The sequence below is a fragment of the Lissotriton helveticus genome, chromosome 2_2, assembly GCF_964261635.1.
Source record: "Lissotriton helveticus chromosome 2_2, aLisHel1.1, whole genome shotgun sequence".
NCBI lineage: Eukaryota > Metazoa > Chordata > Amphibia > Caudata > Salamandridae > Lissotriton > Lissotriton helveticus.
In genome coordinates, this window is record NC_136060.1 from 107749414 (window position 1) to 107774517 (window position 25104).

At 47.4% G+C, this 25104-nt stretch overlaps 1 protein-coding gene across 1 annotated transcript in view; it reads left to right on the plus strand.

Moving 5' to 3' along the window:
• AASDH (aminoadipate-semialdehyde dehydrogenase) overlaps positions 1 to 25104 on the plus strand; it is a 550271-nt gene that overhangs the window by 12438 nt on the left and 512729 nt on the right. The window contains exon 3 of the mRNA XM_078678161.1: positions 21300 to 21420. Within this exon, the coding sequence (XP_078534287.1) occupies positions 21300 to 21420 (121 nt within the window). The remainder of the gene's footprint in view (positions 1 to 21299; positions 21421 to 25104) is intronic.

Genomic DNA, 25104 nt, shown 5'->3' on the forward strand with positions numbered 1-25104 from the left:
GCCCACTACTCTTTTTTTGTCTGCATTACCTACACAGAGCATTAACTGTAACCAAAACCTATTGATAAATAATTGAAATAATTCGTAATTTCCTGTGTGGTTTCACTGGAGACCTAATCTTGAACAAGCTAGCTTTTTACTGAGGGGTGGGAAGTCTGTCTGTGAGTTTGTTGATTTCCCCCCTTTTTAGGTTTCGACCTGGCGATCTGCGCAAGCAGTTCGCGCAGGTGAAATCTTTTGTTTACCATATAGACTATTGGAACGTCCCCCACCTCCCATTGGCTAGCTCCATAAATGGAGGCTAGCCATTGGGAGCCGGATCTGTCCGTCAAGGCCGGACCAGATTCGGGGGCGTTCCCGCGATTTTTTCCCTCTCCGCCTCTGCGATGTCGTCATCGCGGCGGTGGGCGGAGCTTCGTTTTTTTTCCTTCTGTGTTTGTTTTGGTCATTCCATGCGAGGAAGCCCAGGTGAGTGCTTGTTTTTTAGTGGTGGAGCACGTGAATTCAGTGTACGTTAGTTAAAAATACATGATGAAGACACAGGCCACGATCTGGCTGTTCATCAAGTGCATGGGCGCTAAAACTAATTTTTGCCCCTTTATTTGTAGTGAGGACTACGCAGTGGTTTGTCTGATGTGAAATTGCTCGGCTGATCCCCTTTGTTGCAGCATGCATAACTTTTCATTCTTTCAGTTCGACTTTACAGTCCGTTTAAATAATGTCCTTAAAACTGCGGGTGTTCAGTACCCAAACGGCCTAAATAGACTCGTATGGGCTAAGCATCTCGTGCCCCTCGTGAGACACTTGTAAAACTGCTCATAAGATTTGCAACAGGGAGTTTTTTCATGGTTTGGCATTTTTCGTAATGCATTACAGTTGAATTTATATAGCGCTTCATATCCTAACCGCACTGCAAAGCGCTGAAGAGCATCATAGAGAGTGCAGAGTGGAGAGTGCATGGGGAGTGGAGAGTGCATGGGGAGTGGAGAGTGCATGGGGAGTGCAGAGTGCATGGAGAGTGCAGAGTGCATGGAGAGTGCAGACTGCATGGAGAGTGCAGAGTGCATGGAGAGTGCAGAGTGCGTGGAGAGTGCATAGAGAGTGCAGAGTGCATAGAGAGTGCAGAGTGCATAGAGAGTGCAGAGTGCATGGAGAGTGCATAGGGAGTGCACAGGGAGTGGAGAGTGCACAGGGAGTGGAGAGTGCACAGGGAGTGGAGAGTGCACAGGGAGTGGAGAGTGCACAGGGAGTGGAGAGTGGAGAGTGCATAAGGGAGTGCAGAGTGGAGAGTGCATAGGGAGTGCAGAGTGGAGAGTGCATAGGGAGTGGAGAGTGCATAGGGAGTGGAGAGTGCATAGGGAGTGGAGAGTGCATAGGGAGTGGAGAGTGCATAGGGAGTGGAGAGTGCATAGTGCATAGGGACTGCAGAGGGCATAGGGAGTGCATAGGGAGTGGAGAGTGCATAGGGAGTGGAGAGTGCATAGGGAGTGGAGAGTGCATAGGGAGTGGAGAGTGCATAGGGAGTGGAGAGTGCATAGGAAGTGGAGAGTGCATAGGGAGTGGAGAGTGCATAGGGAGTGGAGAGTGCATAGGGAGTGGAGAGTGCATAGGGAGTGGAGAGTGGAGAGTGGAGAGTGCATAGGGAGTGCAGAGTGGAGAGTGCATAGGGAGTGCATAGGGAGTGCAGAGTGCATAGGGAGTGCAGAGTGCATAGGGAGTGCAGAGTGGAGAGTGCATAGGGAGTGCAGAGTGCATAGGGAGCGGAGAGTGCATAGGGAGTGCAGAGTGGAGAGTGCATAGGGAGTGGAGAGTGCATAGGGAGTGCAGAGTGGAGAGTGCATAGGGAGTGCGGAGTGGAGAGTGCATAGGGAGTGCAGAGTGGAGAGTGCATAGGGAGTGGAGAGTGCATAGGGAGTGGAGAGTGCATAGGGAGTGGAGAGTGCATAGGGAGTGGAGAGTGCATAGGGAGTGGAGAGTGCATAGGGAGTGGAGAGTGCATAGGGAGTGGAGAGTGCATAGGGAGTGGAGAGTGCATAGGGAGTGCAGAGTGCAGAGTGCATAGGGAGTGCAGAGTGGAGAGTGCATAGGGAGTGCAGAGTGCATAGGGAGTGCATAGGGAGTGGAGAGTGCATAGGGAGTGGAGAGTGCATAGGGAGTGGAGAGTGCATAGGGAGTGGAGAGTGCATAGGGAGTGGAGAGTGCATAGGGAGTGGAGAGTGCATAGGGAGTGCAGAGTGCATAGGGAGTGCAGAGTGCATAGGGAGTGGAGAGTGCAGAGTGCATAGGGAGTGGAGAGTGCATAGGGAGTGGAGAGTGCATAGGGAGTGGAGAGTGGAGAGTGCATAGGGAGTGGAGAGTGCAGAGTGCATAGGGAGTGGAGAGTGGAGAGTGGAGAGTGCATAGGGAGTGGAGAGTGCATAGGGAGTGGAGAGTGGAGAGTGCATAGGGAGTGGAGAGTGGAGAGTGCATAGGGAGTGGAGAGTGGAGAGTGCATAGGGAGTGGAGAGTGCAGAGTGCATAGGGAGTGGAGAGTGGAGAGTGCATGGAGAGTGGAGAGTGCATAGGGAGTGGAGAGTGCAGAGTGCATAGGGAGTGGAAAGTGTAGAGTGCATAGGGAGTGGAGAGTGCAGAGTGCATAGGGAGTGGAGAGTGCAGAGTGCATAGGGAGTGGAGAGTGCAGAGTGCATAGGGAGTGGAGAGTGCATAGGGAGTGGAGAGTGCATAGGGAGTGCAGAGTGCATAGGGAGTGGAGAGTGCATAGGGAGTGCATAGGGAGTGCAGAGTGCATAGGGAGTGGAGAGTGCATAGGGAGTGCAGAGTGCATAGGGAGTGCAGAGTGCATAGGGAGTGCAGAGTGCAGAGTGCATAGGGAGTGGAGAGTGCATAGGGAGTGCAGAGTGCAGAGTGCATAGGGAGTGCAGAGTGCATAGGGAGTGCAGAGTGCATAGGGAGTGCAGAGTGCATAGGGAGTGCAGAGTGCATAGGGAGTGCAGAGTGGATAGGGAGTGCAGAGTGGAGAGTGCATAGGGAGTGCAGAGTGCATAGGGAGTGGAGAGTGCATAGGGAGTGGAGAGTGCATAGGGAGTGGAGAGTGCATAGGGAGTGGAGAGTGCATAGGGAGTGGAGAGTGCATAGGTAGTGGAGAGTGCATAGGTAGTGGAGAGTGCATAGGGAGTGGAGAGTGCATAGGGAGTGGAGAGTGCATAGGGAGTGGAGAGTGCATAGGGAGTGGAGAGTGCATAGGGAGTGCAGAGTGCAGAGTGGAGAGTGCATAGGGAGTGCAGAGTGGAGAGTGCATAGGGAGTGCATAGGGAGTGCAGAGTGCATAGGGAGTGCAGAGTGCATAGGGAGTGCAGAGTGGAGAGTGCATAGGGAGTGCAGAGTGCATAGGGAGTGGAGAGTGCATAGGGAGTGCAGAGTGGAGAGTGCATAGGGAGTGGAGAGTGCATAGGGAGTGCAGAGTGGAGAGTGCATAGGGAGTGCGGAGTGGAGAGTGCATAGGGAGTGCAGAGTGGAGAGTGCATAGGGAGTGGAGAGTGCATAGGGAGTGGAGAGTGCATAGGGAGTGGAGAGTGCATAGGGAGTGCAGAGTGCATAGGGAGTGGAGAGTGCATAGGGAGTGGAGAGTGCATAGGGAGTGGAGAGTGCATAGGGATTGGAGAGTGCATAGGGAGTGCAGAGTGCATAGGGAGTGCAGAGTGCATAGGGAGTGCAGAGTGCATAGGGAGTGCAGAGTGGAGAGTGCATAGGGAGTGCAGAGTGCATAGGGAGTGCAGAGTGGAGAGTGCATAGGGAGTGGAGAGTGCATAGGGAGTGGAGAGTGCATAGGGAGTGGAGAGTGCATAGGGAGTGGAGAGTGCATAGGGAGTGGAGAGTGCATAGGGAGTGGAGAGTGCATAGGGAGTGGAGAGTGCATAGGGAGTGCAGAGTGCATAGGGAGTGGAGAGTGGAGAGTGCATGGAGAGTGGAGAGTGCATAGGGAGTGGAGAGTGCATAGGGAGTGGAGAGTGGAGAGTGCATAGGGAGTGGAGAGTGCAGAGTGCATAGGGAGTGGAGAGTGGAGAGTGCATGGAGAGTGGAGAGTGCATAGGGAGTGGAGAGTGCATAGGGAGTGGAGAGTGGAGAGTGCATAGGGAGTGGAGAGTGGAGAGTGCATAGGGAGTGGAGAGTGGAGAGTGCATAGGGAGTGGAGAGTGCAGAGTGCATAGGGAGTGGAGAGTGGAGAGTGCATGGAGAGTGGAGAGTGGAGAGTGCATGGAGAGTGGAGAGTGCATAGGGAGTGGAGAGTGCAGAGTGCATAGGGAGTGGAGAGTGCAGAGTGCATAGGGAGTGGAGAGTGCAGAGTGCATAGGGAGTGGAGAGTGCAGAGTGCATAGGGAGTGCAGAGTGCATAGGGAGTGGAGAGTGCATAGGGAGTGGAGAGTGCATAGGGAGTGCAGAGTGGATAGGGAGTGCAGAGTGGAGAGTGCATAGGGAGTGCAGAGTGCATAGGGAGTGGAGAGTGCATAGGGAGTGGAGAGTGCATAGGGAGTGGAGAGTGCATAGGGAGTGGAGAGTGCATAGGGAGTGGAGAGTGCATAGGGAGTGGAGAGTGTATAGGGAGTGGAGAGTGCATAGGGAGTGGAGAGTGCATAGGGAGTGGAGAGTGCATAGGGAGTGCAGAGTGCAGAGTGGAGAGTGCATAGGGAGTGCAGAGTGGAGAGTGCATAGGGAGTGCATAGGGAGTGCAGAGTGCATAGGGAGTGCAGAGTGGAGAGTGCATAGGGAGTGCAGAGTGCATAGGGAGTGGAGAGTGCATAGGGAGTGCAGAGTGGAGAGTGCATAGGGAGTGGAGAGTGCATAGGGAGTGCAGAGTGGAGAGTGCATAGGGAGTGCGGAGTGGAGAGTGCATAGGGAGTGCAGAGTGGAGAGTGCATAGGGAGTGGAGAGTGCATAGGGAGTGGAGAGTGCATAGGGAGTGGAGAGTGCATAGGGAGTGGAGAGTGCATAGGGAGTGGAGAGTGCATAGGGAGTGGAGAGTGCATAGGGAGTGCAGAGTGCATAGGGAGTGCAGAGTGCATAGGGAGTGCAGAGTGGAGAGTGCATAGGGAGTGCAGAGTGCATAGGGAGTGCAGAGTGGAGAGTGCATAGGGAGTGGAGAGTGCATAGGGAGTGGAGAGTGCATAGGGAGTGGAGAGTGCATAGGGAGTGGAGAGTGCATAGGGAGTGGAGAGTGCATAGGGAGTGGAGAGTGCATAGGGAGTGCAGAGTGCATAGGGAGTGGAGAGTGCAGAGTGCATAGGGAGTGGAGAGTGCATAGGGAGTGGAGAGTGGAGAGTGCATAGGGAGTGGAGAGTGCAGAGTGCATAGGGAGTGGAGAGTGGAGAGTGCATGGAGAGTGGAGAGTGCATAGGGAGTGGAGAGTGCATAGGGAGTGGAGAGTGGAGAGTGCATAGGGAGTGGAGAGTGGAGAGTGCATAGGGAGTGGAGAGTGGAGAGTGCATAGGGAGTGGAGAGTGCAGAGTGCATAGGGAGTGGAGAGTGGAGAGTGCATGGAGAGTGGAGAGTGCATAGGGAGTGGAGAGTGCAGAGTGCATAGGGAGTGGAGAGTGCAGAGTGCATAGGGAGTGGAGAGTGCAGAGTGCATAGGGAGTGCAGAGTGCATAGGGAGTGGAGAGTGCATAGGGAGTGGAGAGTGCATAGGGAGTGCAGAGTGCATAGGGAGTGGAGAGTGCATAGGGAGTGCATAGGGAGTGCAGAGTGCATAGGGAGTGGAGAGTGCATAGGGAGTGCAGAGTGCATAGGGAGTGGAGAGTGCATAGGGAGTGCAGAGTGCAGAGTGCATAGGGAGTGGAGAGGGCATAGGGAGTGCAGAGTGCAGAGTGCATAGGGAGTGCAGAGTGCATAGGGAGTGCAGAGTGCATAGGGAGTGCAGAGTGCATAGGGAGTGCAGAGTGCATAGGGAGTGCAGAGTGGATAGGGAGTGCAGAGTGGAGAGTGCATAGGGAGTGCAGAGTGCATAGGGAGTGGAGAGTGCATAGGGAGTGCAGAGTGCAGAGTGCATAGGGAGTGGAGAGTGCATAGGGAGTGGAGAGTGCATAGGGAGTGGAGAGTGCATAGGGAGTGGAGAGTGCATAGGGAGTGGAGAGTGCATAGGGAGTGGAGAGTGCATAGGGAGTGGAGAGTGCATAGGGAGTGCAGAGTGCATAGGTAGTGGAGAGTGCATAGGGAGTGGAGAGTGCATAGGGAGTGGAGAGTGCATAGGGAGTGGAGAGTGCATAGGGAGTGCAGAGTGCATAGGGAGTGTTGTTTTGATTCCATTAGAACACAGCTGAAAACAATGATTTGTAGATAAAAACTCTAGTCCCACTAAATCTTGGAAGTGCTTATTCACACACACACATGCATGCACGCACATATGCAAACACACTCTCTCTCCCTCAACAGGTGCACTACCCTGCTCACAAGCACGGACAGCAAGCGTCGCCTTAATGTGCCACCCCAGCACGGTTTAACCCCCTCAGCTGTCAATTGGCCGTCTGTCACGTGACATCTGCAGACCAGACTCTGAATTTCTTCAGTGAAATCCAGTAGGGTACAATAGGTCTTACATTTGCAAGAGATTAAGCTGTTGGCAATGTAAATGACAATGCCATTTATTTATCTGTTTTCAAAACCAACACATAAATAAAAATTTTGTCATTTACAATGCCAATAGCTCTAACTTTGGCAAAGGCGAAACCGTTGCATTGTAAATGCTTGTTGCCCTTGGCAATGGAAAGTAAATAAAAAAAAAAAAGAAAGGTTAATACAGATCAAGGTTTACTTGAGTCGTACAATTAGTAATAATGCACTAAGTCCCAATTACGTTGTCTTGGTGAATGTACACGACCGTTGTAAAATGGTTTCTTTTCTGAGTAATATCATTTGATTTTTACAGTTGTTTTGCATCTTTGTCTAATTAAGATAGTAACATTGTAATAACATGTACCGTTCCCATATTTGCTTAAATTTGTCTAGAGACATGTTCTGTAAAAAAGTGCACAGATTCGTTATAGCTAACACACAGTCAGGGGTTGTCTCAACCCGTTTGCCACTTCCCCTGCATTTTATTTTCTACTGCAGCACACCATCATTTGACTATTTTTCTGCAAACAATTTCCTCCTACATAAATTAATTTGTGCACATTTCTGTATCAGAATAAGAGCACAGTGTTTCCAAATACCCAAACACCTTTGGGGGTAAATTCGTATTTTGATTTTAACCTGTGCTACAGTTAATTAGCCAAAAATACTTTAGTATAGCTGTTAGACTGAAAAATCGTTCACTTTTCAATAGCAAGCTGAAAGTTGGTACATACATTTGTCTTTGTAGGGATAAAGCATATTACGTCATATAGTCTAATCTAAATCCAAGGTGGCCCATAAATATAAAAAAAATCATTCTACATCTTCTGATATGCATCAAATTTGGCACAAAAGTTGATGTGTACACGTCAGTGCATGTCATGTGCATGCCCACTTTGGATGTAGACGTTGATGTCATAAATATAATATCAAAATGGACGTCAATAAGGATGCCAGGAATAAGTAACAAACACTGTAATGAAAGTAAACTTATAATTTGCATTATTTGTTTCCTTACAACACAAACTATGAACATGTGGATAATGTTTCCATTTTAATTAAAGAATACAAGACTATATTAAACACTGATAACATTTCTATAATATGAAACAATGATGATTCAAGTTTGTACACTGTTTTAATCTTGATAACAGTTTCCGCTGCAAAAGCAGAGTTCGGTGTACAGAAGTCTTGCCTGTGAACATTTTCATTGATTTTGGCACATCTTTTTGCACCCTCAACAAATAAGTTCTTTGCATGCCGTCGTTGCCTCCGAAATGGTTGTCCAAGGTACCATTACTTCATCAATCTGCTTCCTGCAACAATAATTTAAATTTCACAATTCTTGCATGGTCACTTAAGTCTGACCCCAAACATGGCCCCCTTGGTACGCAGATTGTTTAACATGTTGAAGAAGAACATCTTGTGTATGTGGAATGCTTTCAATAGTTCTGTTGCCATTTGCAAACACGAATTGGCAAGCACTATTTATTTCATGCAATGGACAAATGCGACTATACATTAGTACAATGACTCTCTCGACATTTCCATAATGAACAGGATCAACAGGACTTGGTCGATCTCTCAGAAATGTAAATGCAGGAGTAGCAGAAGATAATGCCATCCAGGTGTCATGAACTGCTTTCTTCCCTCTCCCATGAAAAGTAGGCCTGGGCGGTAAATTCCGTTCCGCTCGCTGAATTTGGGTAATTTGGGTAATTTCGCGTTCTGCGGAGAACACAAAATTGCCCAAAATTCTGCGTTCCGCGACGTCGCGAATTTTTTTGCTTGTTCGCGTTCACAAAATGCGTGTTTGCGAGATATTTCCCCCCGAGCACGCAAACAGCGACTGCGAACTGTAAAAAAGCATTGTGAACAAGCAATTCCGCGTGTTCGCGAAATTTCTGCATGTTCGCGGAGATTTTTTACCGTTTCGCGGAGATTTGCGTAACACGATTACGCAAATTCAGCCCACCCCTAAAAGCTGATGTGGTGTCGAAACTTGTTAAAGCTTGTAAAAAGTGCAGATATTTACATATATCAATGTCTAAGGTTGCTGCAATACTGTAAGCTAGTATGTAGAGAAACTTTTTTCCTGTAACAAAAGCTAACCACAATTCTTTGGCATCCAATGTTTTTAAAATTAGCAATCGCAAGAACGACTTCATCGGTATCTACTGTACAAATCATTAAATTGGAATGACCTTCAGTTGCTGCATAAAAAAATGAAGCATACCTTGTGTGTATGCCTCCTTATGATTGCATGGCGATATCATTCGAAATTCATGATTGATGTGGAACTTGCAACTTTATCCTGACCGATGACAATTACTTGCTTCCCTTCGATGTTAGTAAGTTGCACTCCTGCTCAGTAACGAAAGAACTCTGTCTTGTTTTCATCTCATTTAAGGAAGCTATGCCAGTCTCTGGGTACAGGAGTGTTAGATTCAACTCACTTGCAAAGACCCTCACCTCTTCCAGTATAAAAATATCCCACACAAGATCCAATCACTTCACGTTCCTTGCTTGAGTTTCTATGTAGGTGTGACAGGGCTGGTCCCCTGGTAGAGGAACAGTCACGGAACTGGACTGGTGGTCCGCCACCCCACTTTTACCTGCTTCCATTCCCTCTCTACAGCAGCCCGAATCATACCCTCAGGAGGAGTGGGCGAATATACCATGCAATTGAAGTCTAAGCTAGGTAAATTAAGAGACCTCGCCTAATCCAATTTGGAGCATAGACAAAGACAACAAAAGAAGAATTACGACAAAGGTAAGAGATTGAGGCGCCTTTCGGTGGGAAAGTGGGCACTCATGTTATTGCCATCTATCAGCAGCAAGAGCAAGAACGAATGACAAGGACCCTTCCAGGTAGTTGAGACGATAGGGGATACCACCTACTGATTACGCCTGTCTTCTACCAAAACTCAGTGCTACCACATCAATCTCCTGAAGGAATGGCTGGGACCCGCTCCCAGAGGGACCCATTGGGCGGTTCCATCCGCCCGGATAGACCCCTCTACGTTGGAACATCCGGTGGTGAACTCGAAACTATCCGATCAGACGAGAGAAGACCTAACGAACGTATTACACACCTTTTCTGACATCTTTTCTGACCTTCCTTGGAAGACGACCCTAGTGGAACACCATATTGAAACTCCTCCCGGAAAGATAATAAAACAGCGACCCTACCGAATCCCAGCGGCTAGACGGAAGCAGTGAAGAAAGAAGTCCAGGACATGCTGACCCTTGGAGTCATCCGGCCATCAAAGAGCAACTGGTCATCGCCCATCGTGATGATCCCGAAACCCGACGGTTCCAAACGGTTTTGTATGGATTTTCGGGCTCTAAACGCCATTTCTTCCTTTGATACATACCCGATTCCGCGGGTTGATGAACTTATCGAAAAAATAGGAGACGCTATGTACATCACCACCCTGGACCTCACGAAGGGGTATTGGCAGGTGCCTCTCCGGGAGGAAGACCGGAAGAAAACAGCCTTTGTCACCGACGAAGGGCTCTATGAATTTACGGTCCTTCCCTTTGGCCTCCATGGGGCGCCAGCTACGTTCCAGCGCCTTATGAATACAGTTCTACATCCCTATCTGTCCTTTAGTTCAGCTTATTTGGACGACATTGTGATAAACAGTCACAGTTGGAAAGAACACCTGAACCACCTACGGATTATCCTGACCGCCCTCAAACAGGCTGGACTACACATCAATGCCAAAAAGTCAAGGGCGGCCTTTACTAGTGTCAACTACTTGGGGTACGTCTTGGGAGATGGTACCATCGCACCCCAAAGCGAAAAGGTGAAGGCTATTGAAAAGATACCCTTTCCAGCAAACAAAAGAGACATGAGAGCCTTCTTAGGCCTCATAGGCTATTACAGAAGTTTCATACCCAGATTTGCTGAGGTGGCCGCTCCCCTGACGGACCTCCTGCGCAAGGATGTGAAACCCAGAGAACTAAACCAGCCCTCCAAGGAGGCCTTAAGCGCTTTCAGGAATCTAAAACGCATCATGACAACAGCCCCAGTTCTAGTGTCCCCAGACTTTAGCAAACTATTTATTCTCACCACTGATGCCTCTAATGTGGGAATAGGGGCTGTCCTGTCTCAGATGGGCACAGATGGGCTAGAACACCCGGCTCTATACATCAGCCAGAAATTGTTTCCGAGGGAGAGTAGGTATTCCACCATAGAACGAGAGTGTCTGGCAATTAAGTGGGCGGTAGACAAGCTGCAATACTATCTGGAGGGGAGGCCATTCATCCTCCATACTGATCATGCCCCATTAAAATGGATGCACCAAAATAGCAGTCATAATCCCAGGGTACTCCGCTGGTTCCTGTCTCTCCAACCCTACTCCTTTTCAGTACTCCATAAGAAAGGTGCAGACAATGGGAATGCAGACTTTCTATCCAGAGTATTTCCTCTCCCCGATCGGGAGAATCCAGGGGGGGAGGTGTGTGACAGGGCGGGTCCCCTGGTGGAGGAACAGTCACCGGAACTGGACTGGTGGTCCGCCACCCCACTTTTACCTGCTTCCATTCCCTCTCTACAGCAGCCCGAATCATACCCTCAGGAGGAGTGGGCGGTACGAGACTCCGAACACTGGTGGCAAAACGAGAAGGTGGAGGTGCCTGATCCCTTTAAGTGGGAGTATACAACGGACGAAACCCCGCCCCTACCGAGCGTCCCGACGTCAAAAGGGGGAAGAAACCAGGAAGCGACGGATGGCGTTTTCCCGGAGGAGCGAGGAGTATACCGAAGCGGAGAGCAGAGTGAGGAAGAGAAGGACGGCTTGGAACAAACCCTGACGACCAGAGTGGAGTCGGAGAAGCCAGGAGGCCACCGTTTCCACGTGTCGCCCCGCCAGGCTCCCACGGGAGGAGCGTGGCTCCAACAGGTACGGGGCAGAGTGGCGGGCTGGGTGGGACGTCGGGTCCAACCTACGGAGTAGCCTGTATATTTGTATAGCCCCGTGTATAGTCCTCTGACCCTCTCCCCTGTTCCTCGCACGAGAACTCCTACACTTCGGCTGTATAAACTCACCATTGCACTAGGTTACCCTCACTCCCGGTCCTTGCTTTACCATAGTCCCAAACCCTCCACTAATTCGTCCCTCTCTCTCTTTTCCTTACGGCGGCTGCAACCGGAAACTTGGGGACAAGCGGATACCTGACCTGATCGCAAGCTGGAGCCCTCACGGAAGCCTGCCATCGACCCGGCCGCCTTTGCTCGAGAGAGAATCACCAGCCGAAGGAGAAAGTCTTGCATAAAAATAAAGCCGTCCCTTAAAACCGTCTTCAAAGTCTCGGACTCTACATCTATTTCCACTACCCCTCCTCCCTCTCCGTCCCTCACCAACCCGGGACAAGTGGTGCCAGAAGTGGGATTACCAGCACAGTCCGTCTGCAGCAGCGAGATGGACGCCCTGATACAGCACATGATTAAAGGGCAGGAAAAACTCGAGTGGGCTGTGGAACGGCAGCTGTCCTCGGCACAGGAAGATAAGGAAATGTTTAAATCAACCATATCTGCCCACATCGAGAGCCTGAATAATGTGCTGCCTCCAACCCTGTATGCTCCTGGAGAGGCTCGAGTACATACCCCTAACCCCTCGGGCATTGCTCTCCAAAAGTACGGGCATGGTGAAGATCCGGATGCCTTTATGATGAACTTTGAAAGGGGCGCCCGCGCTTTGAGATGGCCCGAAGAGAAGTGGCCCTTCTTCCTCGCCCCTCTCCTCACGGGTGAGGCGCAGTCTGCCTATCAGGCTGCCAATCCCCTGGGGAACACCCCCTATATGATAATCAAGGAAGTTATCTTGGACCACTTGGGGCTGGATCAGGAGGCCTACCGAGTGCGGTTTAGAAAGGAGAGAGGGGTACCCGGGGAGAATCCCCAAACCCTTTTCTTTCGCATGAAGATGGCCGCGGATAAATGGTTGAAGCCGGAGTCTTGTAGTAAGGAGGAAATCTTGAACAAGGTTTACTTGGAACAGTTTATGGACGCCCTCCCCTATGCCTCCCAGAGGTGGCTGCGCCAGCATTCTGGACTAGACATAGGACAGGCCATTGAGATGGCTGCTACCTTTGCCAGAGCCCAGCCCAGGAACATCAGCTGGGAAAGCGAGAAAACCAGCAAACAACCCTCACTCCTTAAGGTGTAAAAGAAATTCAAACCGAGTGGGGAACCGACGCGACCCAGGCCTCCCGGAATGATTTCTCCCATGGTGAAGGGGCCCCAATGCTTCGAGTGTGGGGAATGGGGACACATCGCTCGGACGTGCCCCAGAAAACGACCTACCGAGGAACCGATGGAAGTAGGGTACCTGCCCAAGTCTATCCTATACTCTGCCGAAATGGGTGCTTCATTTTATGTAAGTATGAGGATGAATGGCTACAATGTGAGGGACCTCCTGGATTCAGGGTGCAGACAGTCAGTCTTACAGGAGCGCTTTGTCCTCCCCAGCCAGTACGTTCCAAAGGCAGTAGTGCACATACGCTGCGTCCATGGGGACGTAAAGCCCTACCCCCTGGCCTCGATTACCCTAACTCCCACCGACAAGGGTCCTTGTACTGTCAGGGTGGGGGTGGTGGACTCCCTCCCCGAAGACGTGATTCTGGGGGTGGATAACCCTGAGTTTCTCTCCCTCTTTCAGAACACCCTCAACCGACACAGACAACAAGGGGAAGGGCCCATTCCTGCATACCTAACCCCCAGGCCCTGGACAGCGGACCGCAGTTTCAAATTCGCCCAGGGCGAGGACAGAACCTTATTTAATGCGTGGGAAAGCGCTCATGCTGACCAGGGAACACACCGACCTATCCCAGGTTTATCATTAAGAAAGATTTACTATACAGGGTATCCCAGGAAGGAAATAGCCCCCAGTTGTTAGTACCCCTACCTTTCAGAGAGCAGGTGCTCTTCTTTGTGCACACCCACCTCACTGCTGGACATGCCGGGAACGAAAAAACCACAGAGAGCATAATAAGACATTTCTTCTGGCCCGGTATTTATAAGGATGTACAAGAGTACTGTGTGAAATGTGAAATCTGTCAGAGACGAAACACTCACCGACCCAGCGGGGCCCCGTTGCAACCTATGCCTATCATCGGAGTCCCCTTTGAACGGGTGGGCATGGATCTAATAGGCCCCCTGCCTAAATCTTCAAAAGGGCATCTATATGCTCTCGTTATAGTGGACTAAGCCACAAGATTCATTGAAGCGTTTCCCTTAAGGACCCCCACCACGGCTGCGATTGCCGGAAAGTTCGTAGAGTTGTTTTCCCGGGTTGGGTTTCCCAAAGAAGTGTTGACCGATCAAGGCACTCCATTTACCTCTAGACTGATGAAGGAGGTATGCAAAACGCTGGACATAAGACACCTGAAAACATCGGTATACCGCCCCCAAATGGACGGCCTGGTGGAAAGGTATAATCAGACCCTCAAGACCACCCTGAAGAAGATGTTGACATCCGAGGGTCCGGACTGGGATCGGCTGTTACCCCTGGCCCTATATGTATTGCGAGCTCAGAAGTAGAGTAGTCTGGGATGCTCGTCCTTCGAGCTCCTGTACGGACGCCTCCCTAGATCGCTGCTGGAGATGACCAAAGAAATGTGGGAGTCTGAAGAGGCACAAGAACAGAAATCAGTGCTAGAATATACCATGCAATTGAAGTCTAAGCTAGGTAAATTAAGAGACCTCGCCTAATCCAATTTGGAGCATAGACAAAGACAACAAAAGAAGAATTACGACAAAGGTAAGAGATTGAGGCGCCTTTCGGTGGGAAAGTGGGCACTCGTGTTATTGCCATCTATCAGCAGCAAGAGCAAGAACGAATGACAAGGACCCTTCCAGGTAGTTGAGACGATAGGGGATACCACCTACCGATTACGCCTGTCTTCTACCAAAACTCAGTGCTACCACATCAATCTCCTGAAGGAATGGCTGGAACCCGCTCCCAGAGGGACCCATTGGGCGGTTCCATCCGCCCGGATAGACCCCTCTACGTTGGAACATCCGGTGGTGAACTCGAATCTATCTGATCAGATGAGAGAAGACCTAACGAACGTATTACACACCTTTTCTGACATCTTTTCTGACCTGCCTTGGAAGACGACCCTAGTGGAACACCATATTGAAACTCCTCCCGGAAAAATAATAAAACAGCGACCCTACCGAATCCCAGCGGCTAGACGGGAAGCAGTGAAGAAAGAAGTCCAAGACATGCTGACCCTTGGAGTCATCCGGCCATCAAAGAGCAACTGGTCATTGCCCATCGTGATGATCCCGAAACCCGACGGTTCCAAACGGTTTTGTATGGATTTCCGGGCTCTAAACGCCATTTCTTCCTTTGATACATACCCGATTCCGCGGGTTGATGAACTTATCGAAAAAATAGGAGACGCTATGTACATCACCACCCTGGACCTCACGAAGGGGTATTGGCAGGTTTCCCTCCGGGAGGAAGACCGGAAGAAAACAGCCTTTGTCACCGACGAAGGGCTCTATGAATTTACGGTCCTTCCCTTTGGCCTCCATGGGGCGCCAGCTACGTTCCAGCGCCTTATGAACACAGTTCTACATTCCTATCTGTCCTTTAGTTCAGCTTATTTGGACGACATTGTGATATACAGTCGCAGTTGGGAAGAACACCTGAACCACCTACGGATTATCCTGACCGCCCTCAAACAGGCAGGGCTACACATCAACGCCAAAAAGTCAAGGGCGGCCTTTACTAGTGTCAACTACTTGGGGTATGTCTTGGGAGATGGTAACATCGCACCCCAAAGCGAAAAGGTGAAGGCTATTGAAAAGATACCCTTTCCAGCAAACAAAAGAGACTTGAGAGCCTTCTTAGGCCTCATAGGCTATTACAGAAGATTCATACCCAGATTTCTGAGGTGGCCGCTCCCCTGACGGACCTCCTGCGCAAGGATGTGAAACCCAGAGAACTAAACCAGCCCTCCAAGGAGGCCTTAAGCTCTTTCAGGAATCTAAAACGCATCATGAGAACAGCCCCAGTTCTAGTGTCCCCAGACTTTAGCAAACCATTTATTCTCACCACCGATGCCTCTAATGTGGGAATAGGGGCTGTCCTGTCTCAGATGGGCACAGATGGGCTAGAACACCCGGCTCTATACATCAGCCGGAAATTGTTTCCGAGGGAGAGTAGGTATTCCACCATAGAACGAGAGTGTCTGGCAATTAAGTGGGCGGTAGACAAGCTGCAATACTATCTGGAGGGGAGGCCATTCATCCTCCATACTGATCATGCACCATTAAAATGGATGCACCAAAATAGCAGTCATAATCCCAGGGTACTCCGCTGGTTCCTGGCTCTCCAACCCTACTCCTTTTCAGTACTCCATAAGAAAGGTGCAGACAATGGGAATGCAGACTTTCTATCCAGAGTATTTCCTCTCCCGGATCGGGAGAATCCAGGGGGGGAGGTGTGTGACAGGGCGGGTCCCCTGGTGGAGGAACAGTCACCGGAACTGGACTGGTGGTCCGCCACCCCACTTTTACCTGCTTCCATTCCCTCTCTACAGCAGCCCGAATCATACCCTCAGGAGGAGTGGGCGGTACGAGACTCCGAACACGGGTGGCAAAACGAGAAGGTGGAGGTGCCTGATCCCTTTAAGTGGGAGTATACAATAGACAAAACCCCGCCCCTACCGAGCGTCCCGACGTCAAAAGGGGGAAGAAACCAGGAAGCGACGGACGGCGTTTTCCCGGAGGAGCGAGGAGTATACCGAAGCGGAGAGCAGAGTGAGGAAGAGAAGGCCGGCTCGGAACAAACCCTGACGACCAGAGTGGAGTCGGAGAAGCCAGGAGGCCACCGTTTCCACGTGTCGTCCCGCCATGCTCCCACGGGAGGAGCGTGGCTCCAACAGGTACGGGGCAGAGTGGCGGCTGGGTGGGACATCGGGTCCAACCTACGGAGTAGCCTGTATATTTGTATAGCCCCGTGTATCGTCCTCTGACCCTCTCCCCTGTTCTTAGCATGAGCACTCCTACACTTCGGCTGTATAAACTCACCATTGCAGTAGGTTACCCTCAATCCCAGTCCTTGCTTACCATAGTCCCAAACCCTCCACTAATTCGTCCCTCTCTCTCCTTTCCTTACGGCGGCTGCAACCGGAAACTTGGGGACAAGCGGATATCTGACCTGATCGCAAGCTGGAGCCCTTACAGAAGCCTGCCATCGACCCGGCCACCTTTGCTCGAGAGAGAATCACCAGCCGAAGGAGAAAGTCCTACATAAAAATAAAGCCGTCCCTTAAAACCTTCTTCAAAGTCTCGGACTCTATATCTACTTCCCCTACCCCTCCTCCCTCTCCGTCCCTCACCAACCCGGGACAGTAGGGTACAAAAACTGCTGGGGTATAATCATCAAATGTTTTACAAGACTTGAGAGGAAGCATATTCACTATAGTTGTACCATATAATATATTTACATCACCTTGGGAGCAGTGTTGTGTGTGGTGGTACTTCTGGCAACGACAATAGCTGCAACTTCTGTCCTTGTCTGAATTTTCCATTCGCAGATTTATATGGCCGAAAAGAAAGAGTCTCGTGCTTGAAAAAGTCTTCCAAATTGTCATTTATAACTTAACAAAACATAACATTACATGACATAACATAACATAACATGTGTATTTATAAAGAGCATATTCACCCAAGGGTATCTTGGTATATTTATTGCCTGACACCAGATATATAATCTAGCAAAAAGATTGCAATAACTTTTTAACGGGGATAGTTAGTTTGTCTTTGGACTTTACGCAGGCTAATGCTGAGTAATTGAAGTTTGTTCCTTGGTATTGTATGTGTTATGGACTTCAAACACGTTTGCAACATCTCTTGAAAATAGGAAATATATTGCGATCTACCTATTTCATGTGCTGTTTTCACTGACATGATAACGGTAGCAAGCATAACTTCATTGCTGTCCAGATCAAATAGATCACTGTTCTCCTCCATAAACAAATTACCATGTTCCTCCATAGTGTACAGTAGAGATTTGACATCTTTCCTGAAATATTTTTGTACACTAGGTATTTGTTCATGGTGGCAAAGATTGTTTTTTTGGCATTCAGAAACGTTTGTTCAAATTCATTCACAACTGAGAGCTCAAGGATTTTCTGTCAGATCTACAGCACCTACATCTCCCTTGATTAAATCATTTTTCTGATCATGATCTGAATTTCAAATGATGAGAACACACAGTTGTTTTTATTGACAATGAACTTTCCTTTACGAAACTCTGAGTGAATGTGTGGATGGCGTTCTGCTAGTGTCGCCATGTCACAATTGTGGACAGACAGCCATCGAGAATAATGACTATGATTTGTAGCAAACATTTATGGAAACATCTGATCCAATACATGTACATACAAATCAAAGTTACCCGCTCTAATTGAACAAACAAATTCAGGTGCAACTATCTGCAGATCCATAACAATTGCCCTAAATTCAAAGTGTGGGTGCTTGTTCGATTTCCATTTAATTAATTTAGAAAACTCCCTTTTATTCATGGGCTTTCTAGATTCAAGATTACTTTGATAAGCCTCCCTGTAGCTCAGCAAAAGTAATTTGATGAGCATGACGTGTACGGGTTAGGTGGGAAATCTTCAATATAGCATCAGCTTTTCCCATGGTAGCGATGTCAGATCAGTCTAACATACTGGTTTATCCACTGTTCGAAAGCCAGTCTCGAAGTATACTTTAAAGAAAGCCATTTCAATATAAAGCCCCCTCATCATCACAACAGATTTATATTCACCATAATGATGTGGTACATCCCGTTTAATTTGTTTTGCTAGGGAAAAGAGAGTTTGATCCATTGAAATAATAGGCAATTGCCCTAGATTGAGATAATCAACAGATTCTTTAATGACTTCCATGCAATGCAAACCATAGATTTTGAATGAGGACTTTCTGTGAACAGCGGCAACAATGCAGTAGTTGATAGTGATCTATTGATAGGTGGTAGCAATGCTGCATGATATGCTGCCCAAGATATGCTTTCATCAGAAGAAATGTTTCCACTCACAACCTTGCAGAATACTCTTTCAAGCCATTTATATTCATAGGTGTTATCAGCATCAATTAGATCACTCTGGCGATCAACAACTACAAACAGTAATTGAACATGATGATCTATATTGTTCATTGAATGTGGTTAGATATTTGTATACAGTACTGGAAGATTTGAAATCTGTTTTGACTTTGCCTTATTAGAATTAATCACCACAATACCACAATTCATTTATTCTAGTTCTCATTATGTGTGTTGTGTCAGTTATAGCTGTTCTATGGAAGGAGTCTTTAGCTGTCATGGAACCGGGGTTGTGATCTATGTTATCAATATTTCCATTGGGGAGTACTTGCTACTTCAGTTTTGGTGGACACAGAATTTGTTCACTCTCATACAGTGCGCAGATGCCAATTCCTTCCTCAGCAGATAGTTGCGAAACCCTATAGTATGAAATACAAATACCTAGTTTATAGAACCTGTATATTGTCTCGATTTCTCATTTGACTGTGTCTAGAAAGAGCAATGTATATGAGCAGAGGAGTTTCTTTGTTGCTGTTATTTCTAGGAATTGAAGGAGAGTCTGTTCTTGAATTCTTTACACTGTTAAACGTCAGTAAGTAGGAAATAGACAACGCTATATTGGTAGTGACTCTTTCACAGGAATACTGATCTCTTGTGTTGGATCCATCAAGTATAATTTTAACAAGGGCAAGATGCAATTTGGGAACTCATCGGTTTCTACAATCATCCCCAAACGTTCCATTGAAGTTTTCAGATTTCGGCACCATATCCCTTCTAACAACTTGTGCTGCATTAGCAATATTTACTGCGTCAGAATCTGACTTGTAACAGCAATGTACTAATGCGAAACATATGTCTTCTTCGAGAGCTAATGGGACAACTTTTCCTTTATTGTATGCCTTCAAACCTCTTGTATTTCTGAGAATGCTCTCTTTTAGTCTTGTCGAGTTAACCTTACCTGTAGTGGAATCGAGCTGCTTTACTCTGCTTGTGTAAAGGTTTATTAAGTCACAGAGTTTGGAAATTGTTTTAACCTCTCCCACTCACGAATCTTTCAGATAAGATACAAGCTCAGCTAGAGCTACCCTTCTACTGATTTGTTTTTATTCTTTCGTACACTGCGTCCTGTGTTATAGAATCCAAACTAAACATTTATGATGGTATTCAGCATCCTGTGTGTGCATATAACCCCTAGCCAATTTAGCTAGAAGTGCTGTATCTTTAACGAAATCGGCACACTTACGAACATTAGCATCAACTTCGCCTGTTTTTGCTTTATGCATTACAGATGTATCTGAATTTTATTTGGAACTGGAATTGCCGAACGTGTTTGAACTGGGTTACCATATAGATCTGCATCACTATGTATTCTTTTCTAATCCCGTTGAAGCTTTAGATTGTCTTACTTGTTAAAACCCGATGAATGCCACACTGCATTGTTAGTCCTTAATGTCTGCTCAATACTAGAATAATCCTCATTACAAAGACAAAGAACACAGATTGACCAATTTGTTACAACATCATCAAAGTGCTGGACAGCTTGACCCCTGGCTGTGGGTGTTCCAATAAGGTATTGTTTTGATATGCTACTCGTTTTCAGGCATTACAGAAGACGTGTTGAAGATAGAAAAAAAAGAAAGGTCTTAGACAAGATCCATTCGGAGTCTTGCTTTTATATGATTATATTACAAAGACGAATGTCTGCACCAACTAAAAGCTTTCTATCTCAATGTGAGTGATTTTCATTAGCTAACAGTAGCTGTACTACTCCTAAGAGACCTGTATCTTGGGTTTGAGTGTTTTGAGAGCACAAGAAAACCGTTAGCCATTCATCCCACCCCTGCTAAAACTTGTTACGTTTGACTTTAGCATGGGTTCCCCTTAATTAAATGTTGATGCATAATATAAGCCTTTTACAAGATTAAAGTTCAGTGTCGTGGTTTTGCTGTCAGCCAAAGCTTTTTAGAAAGCTGCAAGATGCCACTTTCACTGGTTGCCCTTCATACTTTTTTTAGTGCTAGCGCTACCTCTGCCAGCCATTGATCTGCTTAGTGGGAAGGCAAAGGCTGAGATCTGTGATATAACTCATCTTCTCTGCCCCGAGTAATTGTGAGGTGTGTGGGTAGAAAAGTTTTCCTTAGGTAAGACTGATTGTTAAAAGGAGCAGAAAGGCCCAGAAGGAGAGAGCCTGTGATGTTCCTGAAATGAGGCGGGGGTCATCAATGGAGGAAGAGACTGATGGATACAGTATGGCAACTTAACGGACATTTCATTCCAGTTTGGCCATCTTACCAAGCAGAAAAAACGTCATGGAAGCAGTCGGGAAATTACTTTGTATGTGACTTTGCTAATATTGGGAGTTGTCCGTTTATATGGCAGTTTATAAAGTTATGAGGAAGAGAATTCAGTACTGCAGTCTTTATGATTTTGAGGTCCCTCCAAAGTGTTCTTGATGTCCTAATTTGTGGGCAGCTGACCTGTTCACTTTTAATGCCCATTTCCAGGTTAGGTATGGGGCACTCTTATATATTCTTTATGATTCAAATTATTTAAAACTATAAAAATGTGCGGTTTATCCTGCAATATTTTAGTTTTTGTACTTCTGTTTCTTTTCGTTAGAATTCTCCAGGTCCCAGCGGCATATTCTCCAATTGATCCGGATACCCCACCAAATGTGGCTTTTGATTTTATGAGGAGATGTAACCTTAAATACATACTTGTGCAAGACAACCGAGTACAGGTAAGTGATAGGCCCTAGTGATTGATTATTTTCATGACTGAATAAATTAGTCTTGTTAATGAGGATGCACCACTTCATATAGATAAACAATAACTCCCATGTTTACACTGATATCTTAGAAAAAAAACATTTGCTCTGAAAACCAATGAGCCTACTTCGAAGAGCACCAAATGTTGCTTCCTGTTACATTCCCAGCCACCTCACAAAAACTAACCACATTATAGTAGCCTTAATAAATGTCCACTGACTGCCCACACAGCAAAGGGTCAGATTTAAAAGTATCTGTCTGTAGCTTGCCACCTACATTGCACTACCAATCAAGTCACATATTGCCCCCGCCTGCCCCATATACAAAGGGTTTAGAGTAAGACTGACATTTTTAACATTCCCTCCCTCTGGAACACATGTCCTCTACATATTTCCCTTGAAGGCGAACTCAGAAAATTCTGGAGACCTCTGAAGAACCTAGCTCTTTGTTCAGGCCTTAGGTTAGAGTGCAGTAATAATTTTGTTTTCCTTCCTCCGTCTTCCTTGATCAGTTAGTGCCATTAAGCATCCTTTGGTTGTTCTCGTGGTTTGCAAATACACAATAATAAAATCATATATGAATGTATACCGAAAACATTTAGTTCATTGTGTAAAACCATTTATATTAAGTTAGCAGCATGGAAGATGGACATTTCCACCTTAAAAGAAGGGAAACATTTAATACTTATCCATAGCCCCTTAACCCTCTGGAGCCTCCTTTCCCAAATCCATCCAATGCAGTTCTCAATATACCTTATGGCTCTCTGCAAAAGTTGATCCACATAGTTGTAACTACTAACTGCTTTGCATTCCAACCAGAAGTCCTCTAATTTCTGAACGTGCTAGTCTGACCTCACCCCCACCTCAGCAGTTCCTTAACTAATGCTCTCGCTGTTGTCTTTAGGGAGGTGCACCATTTCTCTTTACCTTGACTTGTGTTGATTATGTGCATAATACCTTAGGCTGCCCTCCGATCATCTTCAGAAATGTTTATTACCCATCAATGGATGGGGTACTATAGCTCTCGAACCTCCCTTGACATATAGGTGACAACTGGCTACCATAGCATTCTAAAGGTTTTCTCCCTCCCATGTCCTGCGTGGTATAGCCACATGTCTTCTCTATGTATAATTTGAGAACCCCCAGTTGTGCAGCGGCATTTGTTTTGTTGCTTACAGTAAGAGTAATGTTAATTGTTTTCTTCTCATACAGTGAGTAGATCGATCCTGCTACAATTCCCAGAAGCTTGACCTCAGAACATCTCCTTGTTGCTGACTGAGTGATATCTTTGATCACTTTTAAACTTCTCCCCAGTAGTGTTGGACTCTAGGTCAGGACCATAAAACGTGTGTCAAAATGTTTGTCAGTGTTCCTATACCAACTCCTTCCTGCACTCCATCGAGCAGGTGTCTGATGTGCTATCTTGTGTAGTTCTATCTTGTGTAGTTTTTCCATGGTTGTAGCACCATTGTTATAAGATTTTTTTTTTAAAGTTTAAAAAAAAAAATGTTTTTATTAAGATTCATACACATGTCAAGTACAAACAAGAGGAACAGGAGTTCCAACAAAAGAACCGGCCAGCCAGCCAATACAGTAATATACAAAGCTTCAAATTACAAGACATCGGATTTACATATCTGAAATAATACATCAAGCATGCAGCGCGCGCAGTCCAGGTAGCAAGCTGTCTATACACATCTCAATCTGTAGTATAATCCATTTCGTATGAGAAAGGCACATGAAACATCAGAGGCGAACAAAGAGTATAATTCAGCCACACCAAACAGTTCAAAGTCATGCATGATGGAAAGTTTACAAAACCAATGCAAACTAATCTAGTACATTTAGGCAACACTGTATTAGGTATCCGCACCAAGACTAGGTGCAGGGGACTCCGCTCCAGTGCGCGCCCAACACAGGAATGGCTCCCATATGTCACGCGGTCTTGAAGTCGGGGGCATCAGCTCCCAGAATATGCCAAGTTGTGTGTGACCATATGTCACATCGGACAGCCAATCCTTAAATCTAGGAACCCTTTTTCTCCCCCAGCAAACAGCCACCAGTTGTTTTGCATACAGTAAAAGAAGAGCATGTAATTTGCGCTGCTTTGTTGGCGTGTCCTTTATATAACCCAGAAGGCCCAACTCTGGGGAGGGGGCATCCGTTCTGCTAACAATTTGGTTTACCGCAGAAAAAACCTCGTGCCAGAACGCATGGTTTCTTGGGCAGTCCCAGGCAATATGTAAAAAGGATGCCGAGGCATACCCACAGCGCCAACATCTATCATCCTCCCTTTGCTTCATGCGGTGTAGATTGACTGGTGTTCTGTAATATCTATACAAAAATTTTAAATGTATGAGGCGTAGTCTGTAATTTGGGGAAAGTTCAGTCAGCTGTCTGCAGCAGAATTCCCACTGCTCTTCCTTCAATTGAGGGTCAAGTTCACTGTTCCACTGCTGTAGGGACTTTGGCCGGATTACCGGGGCCGTATTTTGCATACTGGTATATAAGCGCGTGACTAGTTTGCAAGGGGATGGTGACTTCAGGACAAGCTCTAAAGCTGGCAGTGTTGGGGGGGCCTCGGGAAACCCTGTCCAAAGCGCACGGCATGCAGTTTTCAATTTGTGATATAAAAACAGCTCAGCGAAAGATACAGTGCGATCATCCGTCCTGACTAGGGGGGCCTAAACTCACCATTCGGATACAGATCAGCAAAAGTGTGCAATGGCATGTCTTTAACTAGAGTCTTACTCACCCCACCTTTAATGCACGGTTTCGCCCCAGTGGTATAGTTGGCGCATATAGAACAGGGATGTTAGCTCTCTTCTGGAGTGCACTCCACTCCCAGCGTAGGGTACCTGCCGTGTCCACATCTTCCCTGGGTCGTTGTGGCTTCTGGTACAGTGCCACCCCCAGTGGCACTGGAGCCACCACATCCATCTCCACCGCTACATGAGGCTGATATGGCGTCTGGTGCACCCAAAAATTGAGAAATTGAGCCTGAGCGCACAAAGCATATAGCTGCATGTCAGGGGCACCCAAGCCGCCCTGTCTTAATGGATGCGTCAGCAGGTCCCATGATACCCTTGGCTGCCCTCCCGCTCACACCAGAGATAGTAATTGCGATCCTACACATGAAAAAAAGTGTTGTGTGAGGGGTATCGGCACGTTGACTAACAAGTATAGAAACTTCGGCAAGATCACCATTTTTTGCAGCGCTATCTCACCGGCAATGGACAGGGGCAATTTGGACCAGATCCAACCACGTGTATGCTCTGCCAAAGTTCAAGTTCCAGATCTCCTGCATGTTTCGGCTCAGCCATACCCCCAAATATTTGACTGCCTCATCCTCCCATCTCAATTGGAATTCAGATGTCACCCTTGGAGTGCCACCCTTCAGTGGAAATACTACCGATTTTCTCCAGTTAATAGAAATACCTGCCAACCATCCAAATCTGATGAATTCTCTAAGGACTGGGTCTAGGTTTTTTTCGGGGTTAAGAATGTATAGAGTCACATCATCCGCATACAGCGAGATCAGTAGGCTGTGTGTGCTGAAACCAATCCCCCACGAAGTATGATGTTGCCGGATTCTGGCAGCCAGGGCTGCCTCGTGCCCCGCGATATATTGAATGGGTCAGATAGTAGACCATTGCC